This window comes from Emiliania huxleyi, assembly GCF_000372725.1.
Source record: "Emiliania huxleyi CCMP1516 unplaced genomic scaffold EMIHUscaffold_368, whole genome shotgun sequence".
In the NCBI taxonomy this organism is placed as follows: domain Eukaryota; phylum Haptophyta; order Isochrysidales; family Noelaerhabdaceae; genus Emiliania; species Emiliania huxleyi.
In genome coordinates this window covers 47,643-62,371 of record NW_005199211.1, presented here as the reverse complement: position 1 = coordinate 62,371, position 14,729 = coordinate 47,643, and the positions used below count along the sequence as shown (strand labels likewise).

At 67.1% G+C, this 14,729-nt stretch overlaps 3 protein-coding genes across 3 annotated transcripts; 2 read left to right on the top strand and 1 right to left on the bottom strand.

Annotated features, from left to right (window-relative positions):
• Positions 1-850: 850 nt before the first annotated feature.
• On the bottom strand, positions 851-4,460 carry EMIHUDRAFT_117928 (hypothetical protein; the record flags this gene model as incomplete). The annotated part of the gene is made up of 3 exons (XM_005772043.1): positions 851-1,009; positions 1,451-1,553; positions 2,092-4,460. The coding sequence occupies 3 exons, from the start codon at positions 4,458-4,460 to the stop codon at positions 851-853; spliced, it is 2,631 nt and encodes an 876-aa protein (XP_005772100.1).
• Positions 4,461-6,320: 1,860 nt separating this feature from the next.
• On the top strand, positions 6,321-7,510 carry EMIHUDRAFT_242777 (hypothetical protein; the record flags this gene model as incomplete). The annotated part of the gene is made up of 3 exons (XM_005772042.1): positions 6,321-7,001; positions 7,155-7,217; positions 7,412-7,510. 3 exons carry the CDS (start codon positions 6,321-6,323, stop codon positions 7,508-7,510), a joined length of 843 nt encoding a protein of 280 aa, XP_005772099.1.
• Positions 7,511-7,674: 164 nt separating this feature from the next.
• Positions 7,675-12,400, top strand: EMIHUDRAFT_242776 (hypothetical protein; the record flags this gene model as incomplete). The annotated part of the gene is made up of 2 exons (XM_005772041.1): positions 7,675-7,904; positions 11,638-12,400. The coding sequence occupies 2 exons, from the start codon at positions 7,675-7,677 to the stop codon at positions 12,398-12,400; spliced, it is 993 nt and encodes a 330-aa protein (XP_005772098.1).
• Between the last annotated feature and the right edge of the window lie 2,329 nt (positions 12,401-14,729).

Below are 14,729 nucleotides of genomic sequence, written 5' to 3'. Positions count from 1 at the left end.
AAGGCCAGTTGGAGGAGGGCGGCCCCTCGAGGGGAGGGAAGAGGGAGGGGCAGGGGGCGGCATCCGCGACGAAAGCGGCAAGCGGCCCGCATGCGGAGGGCTGCTGGCGGGGCGTGAGGAGGGCCTCTGCATGAGTGGGAAGAAGTTGAGTGAGTGGAGAACTCGGACTTTGTGTGTGTGCAGTACGTCTACAAGTTGCTATGCTTGACCTCCAGTTCAAATAAGACCCCCCCAGGTGGGCGTGGACGGACGGAAAACACCCCCCTTCTATGCCTGACCCTGGGCATGCCTCTCTGGGGGTGAGCTGGGTCGGCCACCTCCGGGTCTGCAACTCGCACGGTGGGTCCGCTTCCGGGCGAGCATCCGAGGCCTGCGGTTGTCCCTTCGCTGGGCGCGACCGCCATGGAGATCCGCTGCACACAGATCAGTGTTTTTGGCGACTATTGCTCGCTCTCTGTGCAATCGCAACGCCAGAGGCCGTGCTTGGAGAATGGGTCGCGATGCTGCTGCGCCAGTGGATTGAGCCGCTCCGCACACTCCATCGGTGAGCTGCGGTGGCGCGCCGGCCGCTTCATGCATAGCTCTCGGGCGAGCTGCCGCAAACGCGTTTTCCGTCCGCCCGTTTCATCGAGTTGCCCGAGTCGGAAAACCGGACACGGGGAAATATAAGGTAAGATTCGTATTCCGGCCGTCAAGGCCGACGCATCGCGGGCGAGACACACACGGACCACTTCTCCCCATGCCCCCCCCGTGGGGCCGTGGCCCGTGTGCCGCAAGGTTTGCGTGCAAGCCGCTGGTGCGCCTGCCCAGTCGGGTCCGGTTCGCCTTGTCCTTGCCTTCCTTTGTACCCTCAACCTGCTCGCTCGCGTCGCACCATCGACGGATCCTTCATCACAGAGGTGCACGTCTTGGCGCTGGTGGGCGGGGAGAAGCACAAGCTCGCCACGGCGAGCTTCTGGACCTCCGAGCTGAATGAGTTCACGACGGGCCCAAATATGATCAACGGCACCTGCGGCGGCCGCGGCCAGTTCTTTCTCGGCACGGGCGGGCACAAGAAATGCGAGGAGCTCGAGGTTGCTATCAAGTTCTCGAGCGCGCGCTTCATGCTCCCGGGCTGGACCGCCAAGGTGGCGGCCAATCGTGTCTGGGGCCACATCAGTGGCCCGGTCCACCGGCTCGACGTGTCGCTGGCTCGCTGCACGCGCACGGGGCTGAGGCGGCGCTGGCCCAGACCCACGGCCTGGTCGGGCAGTCCTTCGGCTGGCGTACGGCGCGGGACGGGAAACGCGACCTCTACCCCTCAGAGGGGCGCTTCCGCACGTCGGGGAGGGCGCAATCGAGGGCAACGCGGCCATGTACGAGCTCGCGGGTCCGCTTGCGACCGAGTTTCCCTTCTCTCGCTTTCGCGAAGCGAAGAAGCCAGTGATGCTGCCCACCACAGGCCAGGCACGAGGAAGCCGAGGCAAGAGATGACGCCAAAGACCATGACGGCGATCGCGACGCAGCGCGTCTTGTTGACCTCGGGCAGGTTGTTTGGGTCGTTGTTGCAGCACCTGTGTGTGCCAACGAGTGGAGGTGAAGTTGTTTGAGACACGCTGCGGCGTGCGGCGGCGAGTGCAGAGCGCACATGGGGAGAGAGAAGAGTGCGGTCAAAGTCGTTGCGAGGCGGCTCGCGAGTCGCGTCTCGCGGCCTCAATTGCGTCACGCTTTGCGGATTTCTCTTTTGCGGAAGAGTAAGGGGTGACCACGCGTGAGACTGTGCTCTCGTTTTTCCACGTTGCTCGTTGGCTGTGGGGGCGACCGTCGCACGGTCCCCACTACTGCTTCTCAAATGTTAAAGAAAATTGAGCCCGTAGATCTAACAAACAAACATTGGTATTGCTAAAAATCTCTCTCTAGATCTACATCTGATGTGCCGGACGGAGACTAGAGGCCTTCCCATCGCCGCATGCTTGCTCTGCGTCCCAGTGCACACTCACTAAGCACTCAAAACGTACTAGGCCAGAGCCCCTGCCGGGACCCGACCCTCCTGATCCCTGAGCCCCTCGCGGCGGGCTCGCTCAGGGCGGTGCGAAGCCGAACTTGACAAACCTGCCCGCGTGCCCGGGCTTCATCCCCGTCTCCTTGGCCACGTCCGCCCGCTCGGCGGCGTCCAGTCCGCGCAAGAACGCGATGTCGTCGTAGCCCTCGGCGTCAAAGGCGGCGGCGTAGGCCTGCAGGTTGACCTGCGCCAGCGCCGCGGCGACGGCCGCCATGCCGCCCGTGGGCGGAGGGGGCGTCTCCCTCAGCACGGTGCGCCCGTCCGGCGTGGTCGTGAACAGGCGGCTCGAGAGCGGGGAGGGGCCGGCAGGGGCGGCGGTGGAGGAGGAGGGGGCGGAGGCGGCGGCGGTGGAGGTTGAGGCGGCGGTGCGGGTGGCGCTGGTGGACGCGGCCAGTGCGGTGGGGGCGGTGGGGGCGGTGGTGGCGGTGGCGGAGGTGGAGGAAGAGGAGGAGGCGGCGGGAGGGGTGGAGGAGGAGGAGGCAGCCGAGGGGGCGGCGGCGGCAGCGCGGCTTGAGCGCCGCTTCGGCGGCGGCGCGTCGGTCGGCTCGAGCGGGCGCTTTGCTGGGCGGGGCCGGGCGCCGCTGCCCCTGGCAACGGCGGCGGCGGAAGAGCAGCAGCCGCGCTCCGGCGCCTCGCCGACCGCCTGCGCGTACGCCACCGCCGCCTCCACCGCCGTGTCGAAAGTGCCGAAGGAGACCAGCCTTCCACCCACCCTGTGCCGCGCCTGGAAGCGGCCGTGGTCTTTGTATACGCCCTTGTAGCCGGTGCCGCCGCTGCTGGAGAGGTGCAGACGCAAGCCCTCCGCCTCTGTCGCCACCGTCGGAGGAGCCGGAGGCTGGTACTCGCCGACCGCTTGCGCATAGGCCACCGCCGCCTCCATCGCCGTGTCGAAGGCGCCGAGGGATTCCCCCCTGTGCCGCGCCTGGAAGCGGCCGTGGTCTTTGTACACGCCTTTGTAGCCCGTGATGCTGCTGCTGGACAAATGCAGACGCAAGCCCTCCGCTACCTCCGCCACAGGCGCCTCAGCTGCCGCCGCATCCGCCGCCGCCGCCGCTCTCTCCTCCAGCAGCGCCGGCTCTTCTGCCCCTGCCGCCGCCGCCGCGACCACCGCCTCCTCCACCACCGGCTCGGCAGCGGCTGCGCCTTCTGCCGCCTCACCCAACGGTAGCGGTGCCGCCGACGCCTGCCCTGCTGCTGCTGCCACCGCCGAACCCGCATCCGGCGCTTCGCTGACCGCGCGCGCGTACGCCACCGCCGCCTCCACCGCCGTCTTGAAGAAGCCGAGCGAGACATGCCTTTTGTGCACCCTGTGCTGCGCGTAGAAGCGGCCGTTTCGCGAGTCCTTGTACACGTGCTTGTAGCCGGTGGCGTTGCTGCTCGAGAGGTGCAAGCGCAATCCCTCCGCCTCTGTCGCCACCGCCGGAGGAGGCTGAGGCTGGTACTCGCCAGCCGCCCGCGCGTACGCCACCGCCGCCTCCACCGCCGTGGCGAAGCGGCCTAGTGGGACACTTCCTCCGCCCACACTGTGCTGCGCGTAGAAGCTGACGCGGCCGTTTCGCGAGTCCTTGTGCACCCCCTTGTAGCCACTACTGCTGCTGCTAGACAAATGAAGACGCAAGCCCTCCGCCTCCTCCGCCAGGGGCGCCTCCGCCTCCTCCGCCACAGGCGCCTCCGCCTCCTCCGCCGGCGGCGCCGCTCCCTCCTCCAGCGGCGCTAGCTCGTCTGCCCCTGCCGCCAGCGCCGCGGGCGCCATCAGGGGCGGGCTCTGCTCGCTCTCCACCGCGGGGGCCGCAGGCTCGGTCGCGGCCGCCGGCTCCGGCTCGTCGTCGCTGTCCAACTCCATTGGACACGCTGCGCTACTTCCCGGCAGCGCGGCCTCGCCACCGCTACCGCCGCCGTCTCCGCCACCGCCGGCCTCCTCGTCGCCGCCGCCGCCCTCTCCGCCCTCTCCGCCCTCGCCGCCCTCTCCGCCCTCGCCGCCCTCGCCGCCCTCGCCGCCCTCGCCGCCCTCGCCGCCCTCGCCGCCCTCGCCGCCCACCGCCTCGGCAGTGGCAGTGCTTGCCGCCGCTTGAGTGACCGCTTCTGCAGCCGCAACGCCGGCGGCGGGCGCAGGCGGCCCTTCGCTTGGCGCGGCGGCGTCCGCGAGCTCTTTGAGGCGGAGCGAGCACTTCTGCTTCTCCTCGTTCCAGACCAGCACCAGGCAGGAGGCGCCCGCCTTCATCTGCGCCTTGACGATGCAGCTCCCACAGTCGCACGGCATTTTGAGCCGCAGCGTGTGCGGCTCAGCTTTGGGCTCGAGGGTGAGGCGGAGCTTTCGGACGTGCGGGGCGGCTGCGCTCTCCCTGTCAAGCGCGCGGGCGAGCCGCCCGCTCTCCGCGAGGCTCTGCCAGGAGAGCGGCGCCGGCTGCGCATGCGCCATCATATCGCCAGTGCGAACTTTTCGCCCGGCCCCCACGGATTGTTTTTGAGCTTAGCCTACGGTGTTATATGAAACCAACGCAAGGCGGACATGGCATATCGCTCTCGGGCCCACAGACATCCCGCACACTCGCCGCCCACCCGCCGCCCCCGCGCGCGCCCCACCCCGGCCGGGAGAGAGGGGAGTGACAGTTTGGGACGGCGACAGCCCGAGTATGTTGAGTCCTGGCTCAACAACGCAGGGTTCATTGTTTTTTGAGCTTAGCCTTCGATGTTAGGAAACAAAGCAAGGCGGGACATGGCATATCACTCTCGGCCCCACAGACATCCCGCACACCCCGACACCCGCCGCCCCCGCGCGCGCCCCACCCCGGCCGGGAGAGAGGGGAGTGACAGTTTGGGACGGCGACCGACAGCCCGAGTATGTTGAGTCCTGGCTCAACAACGCAGGGTTCAAGAGGGGGTGGTCCGGCTCACAAGTCCGGCTCACGCGCCTCGAGCTGACCATCTACCGCACTGAGCACTTCCGCCCCCTCGCTCCCAGCCCATCCACCTCGCCTCGGGCCGCGCCGCGCGATCTCGGGCGATCTCGCGCAATCTCGGGCGATCTCGGGGCCGCGCCGCGCTATCTCGGGCGATCTCGGAGCGTCGCTCGCGCGGCGTCACACCTGCTCAAAAAAGGAAGGAGGTTGGAGGCAGGTGTTTTTTTCTTTTTTGCTCCCTCCGCTCGCTCTTTTCGGACTATCCAAAACTGGCTATCCAAAACACACCCCTTAGATCTTATTGGTATGCTCGGTATGCCGTACACCTGCTACTGCCAGTACTGTACAATTGACCTCCCGTCGAGAGGTTCCGCACGGTGGACAGAGAGTATAGACCTTCCGCCGCATGCTCGCTCTGCGTCCCGGTCGGTGCACACTAAGCACTCGAAACGTACTGGGACAGCGAGCTCCTGTCGGGACCCGACCCTCCTGATCCCTGAGCCCCTAGCGGCGGGCTCGCTCAGGGCGGCGCGAAGCCGAACTTGACAAACCTGCCCGCGTGCCCGGGCTTCATCCCCGTCTCCTTGGCCACGTCCGCCCGCTCGGCGGCGTCCAGTCCGCGCAAGAACGCGATGTCGTCGTAGCCCTCGGCGTCAAAGGCGGCGGCGTAGGCCTGCAGGTTGACCTGCGCCAGCGCCGCGGCGACGGCCGCCATGCCGCCCGTGGGCGGAGGGGGCGTCTCCCTCAGCACGGTGCGCCCGTCCGGCGTGCACCACAAACCCGTTCGCTGCTGCCGCCGCCAAAAAGGCTGCCGCCGCAAGCAGCACGGCGAGCACCACAAACCCGTTCGCTGCTGCCGCCGCCAAAAAGGCCGCCGCCGCAAGCAGCACGGCGAGCACCACAAACCCGTTCGCTGCTGCCGCCGCCAAAAAGGCCGCCGCCGCAAGCAGCACGGCGAGCACCACAAACCCGTTCGCTGCTGCCGCCGCCAAAAAGGCCGCCGCAAAGCCCGCAAAGAAGACCTGGCAGCCGCTCAAACTTACCGAGAAGCGACCTGAATCGGACACAATCACCTCCTTTGTGCTTTGTTTTTGTGCACACTGACGGAAGCGCGCCAATTTCGTATGAGGCTGGGCAGTACCTCCCAATCCGCCTGAGCGTGCCCGGAGAAAAGTCGCCGGTGGTCCGCACCTACACGCTGTCAGACATGTCCAATGCCAAGGCGTATCGCATCTCCGTCAAACGCGAGGCGCGTAAGCTGTGCGAGCACTGAGCATGGCGTGTTCTTCGCGAGAGCTCACGCCTTTTGCGTATAGGCGGAGGGTGTTGGCTCGCGCCACCTGCACGACGCGGTCGAGGTTGGCGACACGATCGAGGGCATGGCCCCAAAGGGCGACTTTGTGCTCAAGCGCGGCTCAACGCGGCCGATAGCATTCGTTTCGGGTGGCGTCGGCATCACGCCGATGATTGCGATGATGAACACGTCCATTGCCGAGGGCGTCGCGCGAGGCTCCGTGCCAAAGATGGTCTTCCTGCACGGCGCGCGCAACGGCAGCGAGTACGCCTTTGGTGAGCACCTGCGCGCCCTCTCGGCAGTCGTGCCGTCGCTCAAGTCACACATCGCCTTTAGCGAGCCCGCCGCCTCGGATGAGCTCAGCAAGGACTACGATAGCGCCGGATACATCGACACCGCGGTGTTCAAAAAGTACCTGCCGGAGGACCTGGACGCGGACGTCTACATGTGCGGCCCGCCGGGCTTCATGGACGCCAACTACGCAGCGCTGCGTGATCTCGGCGTCGCCAAGGAGCGGATCGACTACGAGCACTTTGGGCCGGCGACCGTCTTCGAGAAGGAGAGCGGCCCCGAGCCGTTCGCCGACGGCAGCGAGCCGGGGCACCCAGTGTCGTTCGAGGGCACGTACGTCTCGACCGAGTGGCGCGCCACGCAGGGGACTGCAGGAACGCTGCTCGACACTGCACTGGAGGCGGGCCTCGACCCGCCCTTCACCTGCCGTGCGGGCGTGTGCGGCATGTGCGCCGCGCGCCTCGTCTCGGGCGAGGTGACGACCTGCACCAGCCGCGCCGCTATCATCGCCATCACCAGTGCCTCTCATCACCGGCTCTCGCCCTCCCGCACACCCACCCTTTCAGTCTAATCCTCGCCGGCACACCTCTCCCCCGATCGCTCACTCACCCTCTCGCCCGCCTCCGAGGTGGACTTCAAAGAGGAGCCGGTCGCGGAGGCCGAGCCGGGCGACATCATCCTCTGCCAGGCGGTGCCGGCTGGCGATGCACCCGTGGTCATTGAGCTATATGACCCCTAGGCCTAGGCGCATCGGTTGGTTGATGGACGCGACCCCGGCACCCCCCCACCCCGGCGCGGACCCTCGGCCCTCAGCGGCTGCACCACTGTGATTTTTCGGTTTTTTTCGCGCGCATGGACACTGGGTCTGAGACAGAGCTCACACAGGGCGTGACTAAGTATTTAGAACCGGTGCACGAGCTTGCGCTCTCCAGCCGCTGCCGGCGGTGCCGCGCGCTCGCGAGGCTGCGCGGCGCACTCACCTAGAAGATTGGCAGCCGTGAATGCACCCCTGTGGAGTAAGGACCGATACATTCCCTCCGTGGCCTCCCGCACGCCCTTGCGAGCGAAATCCAAGCCTCTTTGGCAGTGTCTCTCCAAATAAAAGAAAACACTAGCAGCTGGCACCACTGCGCAAACAGCCTCCTCAAATGGCCTCCCACCGCATCGGCGCCCGCGTCGCGGGCCTCTCGCCAGCGCAGCTGTGCGCCATCATCGAGGCGCAGGCGGGCGCGAGCGCCGCCGCGCTGCGCGTGGCGGAGGAGCACGCACGGCTCGTGGAGCAGCCCGAGTGGGTCCTCTCCGAGGTCCTCCTCTCGCCGGACCTCGCCCCGCACATCCTCGCCCAGCTGCCGGCCAAGGAGCACGCCGCCAAGGGGACGTGCCGCGCGTGGCGCCGCGGCTGGAAGGAGACGCTGAAGAAGCGCGAGAGGCCGCGCCTGGCCGTGATCGGCGGCCGCGGTGAGGACAACGATAACGTCAACTCGCTTGAGCGGTACGACCCGTCAACGAACGAGTGGGAGGAGGAGGCTGTGGCGCCAATGCCAACGGCACGAAGCGATGCCGGCATGGCGGTGCTTGATGACAAGCTGTACGCGGTGGGCGGCCAGAGCGAGGCTGGCGGCGCAATATCCGACCTGGTGGAGCGGTACGACCTGACTACGAATGCGTGGGAGGCGGTGGCGCCGATGGCGTTGGCGCGGAAGAATTCCGCCGTGGCAGTGCTCGAGGGCAAGCTGTACGCTGTTGGCGGGTTCAGCGACGTCGTCGGCCTCTCCAACTTGGTCGAGCGGTACGATCCGGCGGCGAACGCCTGGGAGGCGGTGGTGCCAATGGGGACGGTTCGGTGTAGTTTTGCTGCGGCGGTGCTCGACGGCAAGCTGTACGCTGCGGGCGGCTTCAACGGTTTACACTACCACAACTCGGTGGAGCGGTTCAACGCGGCTACGAATGCGTGGGAAGCTGTGGCGCCTATGGCGGTGCGGCGGATAGCTTTCGGCGTGGCGGTGCTCGACGGCAAGCTGTACGCTGTTGGCGGGTACGACGACGGCTACAACGCCCTCAGCTCGGTGGAGCGGTACGATCCGGCGCTGGATGCGTGGGAAGCGGTGGCGCCGATGGCAGAGGCGCGGTATAAGCTCGCCGTGGCGGTGCTCGACGGCAAGCTGTATGCGGTGAGCGGACAGGATGACGGCTACAACCGCCTCAGCTCGGTCGAGCGGTACGACTTGGGTACGAATGCGTGGGAGGCGGTGGCTCCGATTGCGACGGCGCGACGCGCTTCTATCGCAGTCTTGATCTAGGCGCGGGTGCGGCGGCGGGCGGGTATCGCTTCTCCCAGCGCGAGGACGCTCGGAGACCTATTGTTAGATGCACTTTTCTCATTGAATACGCACAGAGCACAAGCTCGCGCGAGCCACGCCCCATGCGTGCACGTGTTTATTATCGTGATCAACCAATCCTGTTGACACTCCGTTCCGTGCGACCCTTAGAACTTATACTCAATGTGTATCGCGCGCCTTGCGGGGGGGGCGCGGAAAAGAGGAACCTCTAAGCGCCATCGCCTTGCTTGGTGCTGCAAGCAGCGCCGGGCGACGACGGCTTACCGCCTCCCGGTCCCCCTCGGCACACCTCCGCTGCTTAATGTTTGACGACTCGAACCCGTGAAGCTTCCCCGTGCGCGGGTTACCCCGCACACGGGTCAGCCTGCCAGCCACGTATCCACGCAAGCGTGGTCCGCGCGCATGGCATACAGGCGTTCGCCAGACAGCGCAGAGGCTAGGCGACCGGGGAAGGACTAGCTCAAGGGCAACACAGCGTCACCAGCCGTTGGCGCGCAGAACCAGTCTGCGGCCCCCGGTTGGGACGAGTGCGCGACGCGGACGAACCGCTCAATATGGCCGGCAGCTCGCGCTGCCGGCGGGGTTGGTTGGGGAGAACCGGCACGGGGAAAGCCGGCCTCCCCGGAGAGTTCGCCCCCTGGAGGGGCCCCAAAGGGCCCCCCCGGGGGGGGGGGGGGGGGGCGCCCCGAGGGGCGGGGGCAGGTTCGTCGCTTAGCGCGATGGAGTCAACCCTTGTTGCCAAGTCGGCGAGCGTGTTGTGTATCGAGAGAGAGACCATAGCAGCATGCGAGAGCGGCGTCGTCCGGGGGTCAACATCGAGGGCAAGTACGCATCGCGCTCCCCGATTGTCTCCGATCTCCCTCGCCTGCTCGCTCGGCATGTACTCGGACCATATTGTTCGAACTCGGGGGGCACGGCGAGGGTTGCGACAGGTGCGGCTTCAGGGTCGGTGGCGGGCGAGGGGTGGCTGCCAGGGCTGGCTGGGGCTGTAGCCGTTGGTGTAGCAGGTCCACAGTTGGCGTCGCTATCGTCATTTCTCTCCGAGTCCTGGGCGCTGCCTGTTGCTCCGTGTCCACTGGTACTGCTGTCGCTTCCCTCCGCGCTGCTTTCCTCGTCGGGAGTGTTCGTCGGGATGGTGCCGTCCGCCCACTCGGCAGCGTTTGAGCCTCTGTCACCCTGCCTGCCGCGAGCAGCTAGCTCGTCGACGTAGTCGTTCCATTTGTTGCCGCTGTGACCCGCCTTTGTAGCCTGGCGTTTGTGCCCCGTTGTGCCGCGTCCCGTGAACGTGAGTTCATTTTTACATCTTGGCTGCCAAACGATGAGTGCTCGCGAGCTTAGCAGCGGCGCAGGATCCCTGAGCTGCTCCGACGCAGCCGTGCTAGCGGCGGAGCGAGGCGAAGAGGAGGCGGTGCTGGAGTGGCTTGACGGCGGAGGGCGGGCCGACGCGACGTACAAGAGAGGCGGCGTGAGCGGCTTCACGCTGCTGATGGGCGCCGCCAACAACGGCCACGAGCGGGTGGTCGAGTTGCTGCTGCAGCACGGCGCGAAGATCAACCTGCAGAACAGCAACGGTGGCACCGCGCTGGTACACGCCGCCGGCAAAGGCCACGAGCGGGTGGTCGAGCTGCTGATACGGCACGGCGCGGAGATCAACCAGCAGGACAGCGACGGCAACACCGCGCTGATGCTCGCCGCCGAGAATGGCCACGAGCGGGTGGTCGAGCTGCTGCTGCAGCACGGCGCGGAGATCTACTTCCATGACAGCAAAGGCTACAACGCGCTGATGTGCGCCGCCAACAACGGCCACGAGCGGGTGGTCGAGCTGCTGCTGCAGCACGGCTCTGAGATCAGCCTGCAGAGGAGCGACGGCGGCAACGCGCTGATGAACGCCGCCAACGAAGGCCACGAGCAGGTGGTCGAGCTGCTGATTCGGCACGGCGCTGAGCTCAACCTGCGGAGCAACAACTGCAGCACCGCGCTGATGGCCGCCGCTGGCCGAGGCCACGAGCGGGTGGTCGACTTGTTGATTCGGCACGGGGCGGAGATCAACCTGCAGAGCAGCGGCGGCGGCACCGCCCTGATGCTCGCCGCCTTCAAAGGCCACGAGCGGGTGGTCGACCTGCTGATACGGCACGGCGCTGAGGTCAACCTGCGGGACAACTTCGGCGTCACCGCGCTGATGAACGCCGTCTGCAGCGGCTGCCCCGCCGTCGTGCTCCGCCTGCTTCGGGCTGGCGCAGATGCAAAGGCTCGCGCTGCAGACGGCACGTCCGCGCTGCAGATCGCCAAGAAGGAGGCGGCCCAGGTGCTAGCTACTGCCGACGCCGCCAGTGCTCCTGAAGCGGACCACGCCGGGTGCGTGCGCGCTCTCACAGAGCACGCAGCGGCGCTGAGGGAGGCGGAGGCGGCAGAGAAGGTGGCAGAGAAGGCGCGCAAGGCCAAGGGGCGGCGCGAGCAGCGCGAGCGGGAGGAGGCGGCGGCGGCGCGAGAGCGCGAGCAGGCGGCACGCAGGCGGGAGGCAGAGCGAGAGGCGCGCGAGGAGCGCCGGGCGGCGGACGCGGCGGCGCTGGAGGAGCAGCGGCGAGCCATTGCGGCGGAGGCGGAGGCGAAGCTGGCCGCTGAGCGCGCGGCAGCAGAGGAGACGCTGCGGGCGAGGGAGGCGGAGAGGCTTGCGGCTGAGGAGGCGCAGCGAGAGGAGCAGCGGGCGGCCTCGGCGGCGCGCAAAGCCGCTCAGGCAGAGGCGGCGCGGCGCGAGAAGGAGGCTGCGGACAGGAGGGCGGAGGAGGAGAAGGCGAGGCGGCGCGCAAAGGCGGCGGAGGCAACTGCAGCCAAGAAGGAGGCCAAGATGAAGAACAATAAGGCCAAGAAGGCGCCATCTGCTTTCGCGCTCGAGGAGGAGCGGAGGGCGAAGGCTGCGGCAGAGGTTCGCGCACAGGAGGAGAGGGCGGCGCAGCTGGCTGCTGAGCAGGAGGCGGCGAGGCGGGCGGAGCGCGAGGCAGCAGAGCGAGCGGGTGCGGCAGAGCGGGCGGCGTTGCGCGAGGATGCGGAGCTGGCAGAGGCGCTGCGCCGGTCAGAGGTGGATGCGGAGGAGGCGCTGGCGCGTCGGGTGTCGCGGTGCGAGGAGGCGGTGAGCAGCGAGTCGACCGGCGGCGGCGGGGACTTGCCGCGGCGTGTCGAGCGGCTGGAGGCGAGCCTCGGCACGGCGACCGAGGGCAGCCTCGAGGAGCGGGTCGGCGCGATCGAGCGCTTGATCGGGCCAGAGGCGGGAGAGGCGGCGGAGCAGCATCTGCCAGTCACCGAGCCGCTTGCTGCCGTCTCACTAGCCGACGCCGGCCTCGACACGGGGCGGCCGGCTGCCCCCGAGTCCACGATGGGGGGAGAGACCACGTGCATCGTGTGTTTCGCGAGAGTCAAGTCGCATGCTGCGGTTCCGTGCGGGCACCTGTGTGCTTGCGGGCCATGCTCTGAGCTGATGCGAGAGTGCCCGTATTGCCGCGAGCCAGTGATGATGTGGATGGTTCCGCGTCCGGTCTAGGCGTCTAGATTTGTCCGGCTATCTTTTGGGAGGTGCGCAAAAAGGAAACTTTCGAACCGATTTTCTTTTTTGCGTCACACGATAATCGCACCCACACACGCCGGTCCGAGACGCGGTGCACATGGGACGCGCTTGAGCACGTTGCAACGACTGAGCCTCGACGTAATGCTCGTGGCGTTCACCTCCTCGACTTTCGCCACAGCGTCGCTGTCGCCGATACCTTCGCCATGTCCGTTGTCAAGCCCGAGCTTGGACTTCAGCCCGATAGCTTTCCGGCCGGCCTCCTGTGGTGCTCGCCTGGCGCCACACGCCACCTTCGAACCCAAGAGGCTGGAGGAGCGCCTCCAGAGGCCGCTGCGAGGCTGGGGTGGGGTGGGCGCAGGTGGCGCGCGAGCAGCGGGAAGACGGCGACCAAGCTGTGGTTTGGAGCGTGGCGACGCGCGTGCGTTTTCTTTATTTTGCCAGTCCGGGCGGAGAAGGCCATCTTGGACGTTCAAGCGGCGCCAGCCAGCGGCTCGGCCGCGCATCCTTCACACACGCCGCCACGACCAACCTGAGCGGGCCCGGTGTCGAGCCATGGTGCGAGCTGCATGTGAGGGGCGGCTGTGGCCACAGCAGGTCCACCAGACGGACCTCAAAGCTTGCCGTCGGCGTGCTGTCGTGGCGAGAGCGCGAGATCGCTGCAGAGGAGCCAAGTGCAGTGACGAGCCAGAGGCTACCTGGGTCACCAAGTGGTGGACCCTGCCCATTCTGAGCAGGGCTGTGCTTGGGTGGGGTTGTGCTTGAGCATGTGTGAAGTGGGAGTGTGTGCCGGCGGTGTCTGTGGGTGAAACGGGCGTGTACGTACTTTTAGCTTACTGGGAGAAAGCGTGTATGAGGCCGTAAGAGCCGTGGTATGAGCCAGAGTGGGCTGCATCACCCAAGGTAAGGACGGTTTGGGACAGCTCAGGCTTGATACTGATGGGCCTGGGCCAGGAGAGCGACAGAGAAGGCGAGGTGGTGAGCTGGGAAGCCGCTTTGTCGGCACCTGGACGTGTCGCGATGAACTGCCAAACAAAAAGCACCTTTGGCGGCTATTGCTCAAAACCCTGGGAGAGAAGGCCTACATAGTATTACTGCATCCATGCGTCTGGTGCATGTGGGCTGTGGGTCGGGACATTTCACGGTCGGTGGCGCCGATATTGACCTCCGGAAAGCCCTCGCAATCGCTCGGCACGGGGCCACCGGGAGTGCTCTCGAGCCCTACACCGGAGCATCACGAGCCGGTGCGAGCTTGAAGACCCGAGATAAGTGCGGTCTGGGACAGCTCAGGGTTGCTACTGATGGGCTAGGCCAGGAGAGCGACAGAGAAGGCGAGGTGGTGGTAATCCATCGCAAGCGACACGGAGCGCGCAACCGCGCATCTCGCCGCCGCGGGGCTCCGACTGGTTATCTAGACCTTCCTTCTTCCTCCCTGTTCCTTCCTTTCCCCTTCCCATCTCTTCCCGGCCTCCGGCTGCCAGGAAGCCGGGATTTTCTTCTTATTTTTTTACGGCGTTCAACACCGAGAATGGCAGGTATTTTGATGCAGGTGGCTTTCCCCTGTGTGCCGGGATCCGCGTACGACAAGGCCGTCTGCTCCACCCCCTGTGGGCCACCGGGCGGCGCCGCCACAGTCTGCAACGATTTCCTCACGCAGCTGACGTGCGCGAGGTCGACGGCGATGCTCGGCTGCCAATGTGGCGGCTGCTGTTTCGACGCCGTCGCCGTGTGCCAGCGAAAATGCGCGTTATCCACGTGCATTGGCGTTAGCAGCCTCTTCAGCTGCACGGAGTCTACGACGATGCTGGGCTGCGACTGTGTGGGCTGCTGCTTTGAGAGCGTCGCCGCCGCCACTGCCGCCACCGCCGCCGCTCCGCCGCCGCCGCCACCGCCACCGCTGCCGGCCGGGGTGAGGAGCTACGCTGGCAGCCGAGGGAGAGCGAGGCCATCGCCGCTTCCGCCGCCACCGCCGTTTCCGCCGCCCCCACCGCCTCCGCCACCGGCGAGATGCGATGCCCGGTGCGCAAAGCAGAGCTGCGGTGCGTTCCGGCACCATTTCTCGTGCCGAGAGTCGAGGGAGATGCTCGGGTGCGACTGTGCCGGCTGCTGCGACGTCGAGAAGGGACCCGGCAGCGCCGCAGGCTCCGCCGGTGCGCCTGCCGTCGCCGCCGCCGCGCCTGCCGCCGCCGCCGCGCCTGCCGCCGCCAGCGCGCCGGCCGCACCGCCGCCGCTCCTCGACCCGCCGCTTCCGCCGGTGAGCAAACCATGCCCTTCAGAAGAGGACGTCCTTAGCTCTCCTGCCGCCCCT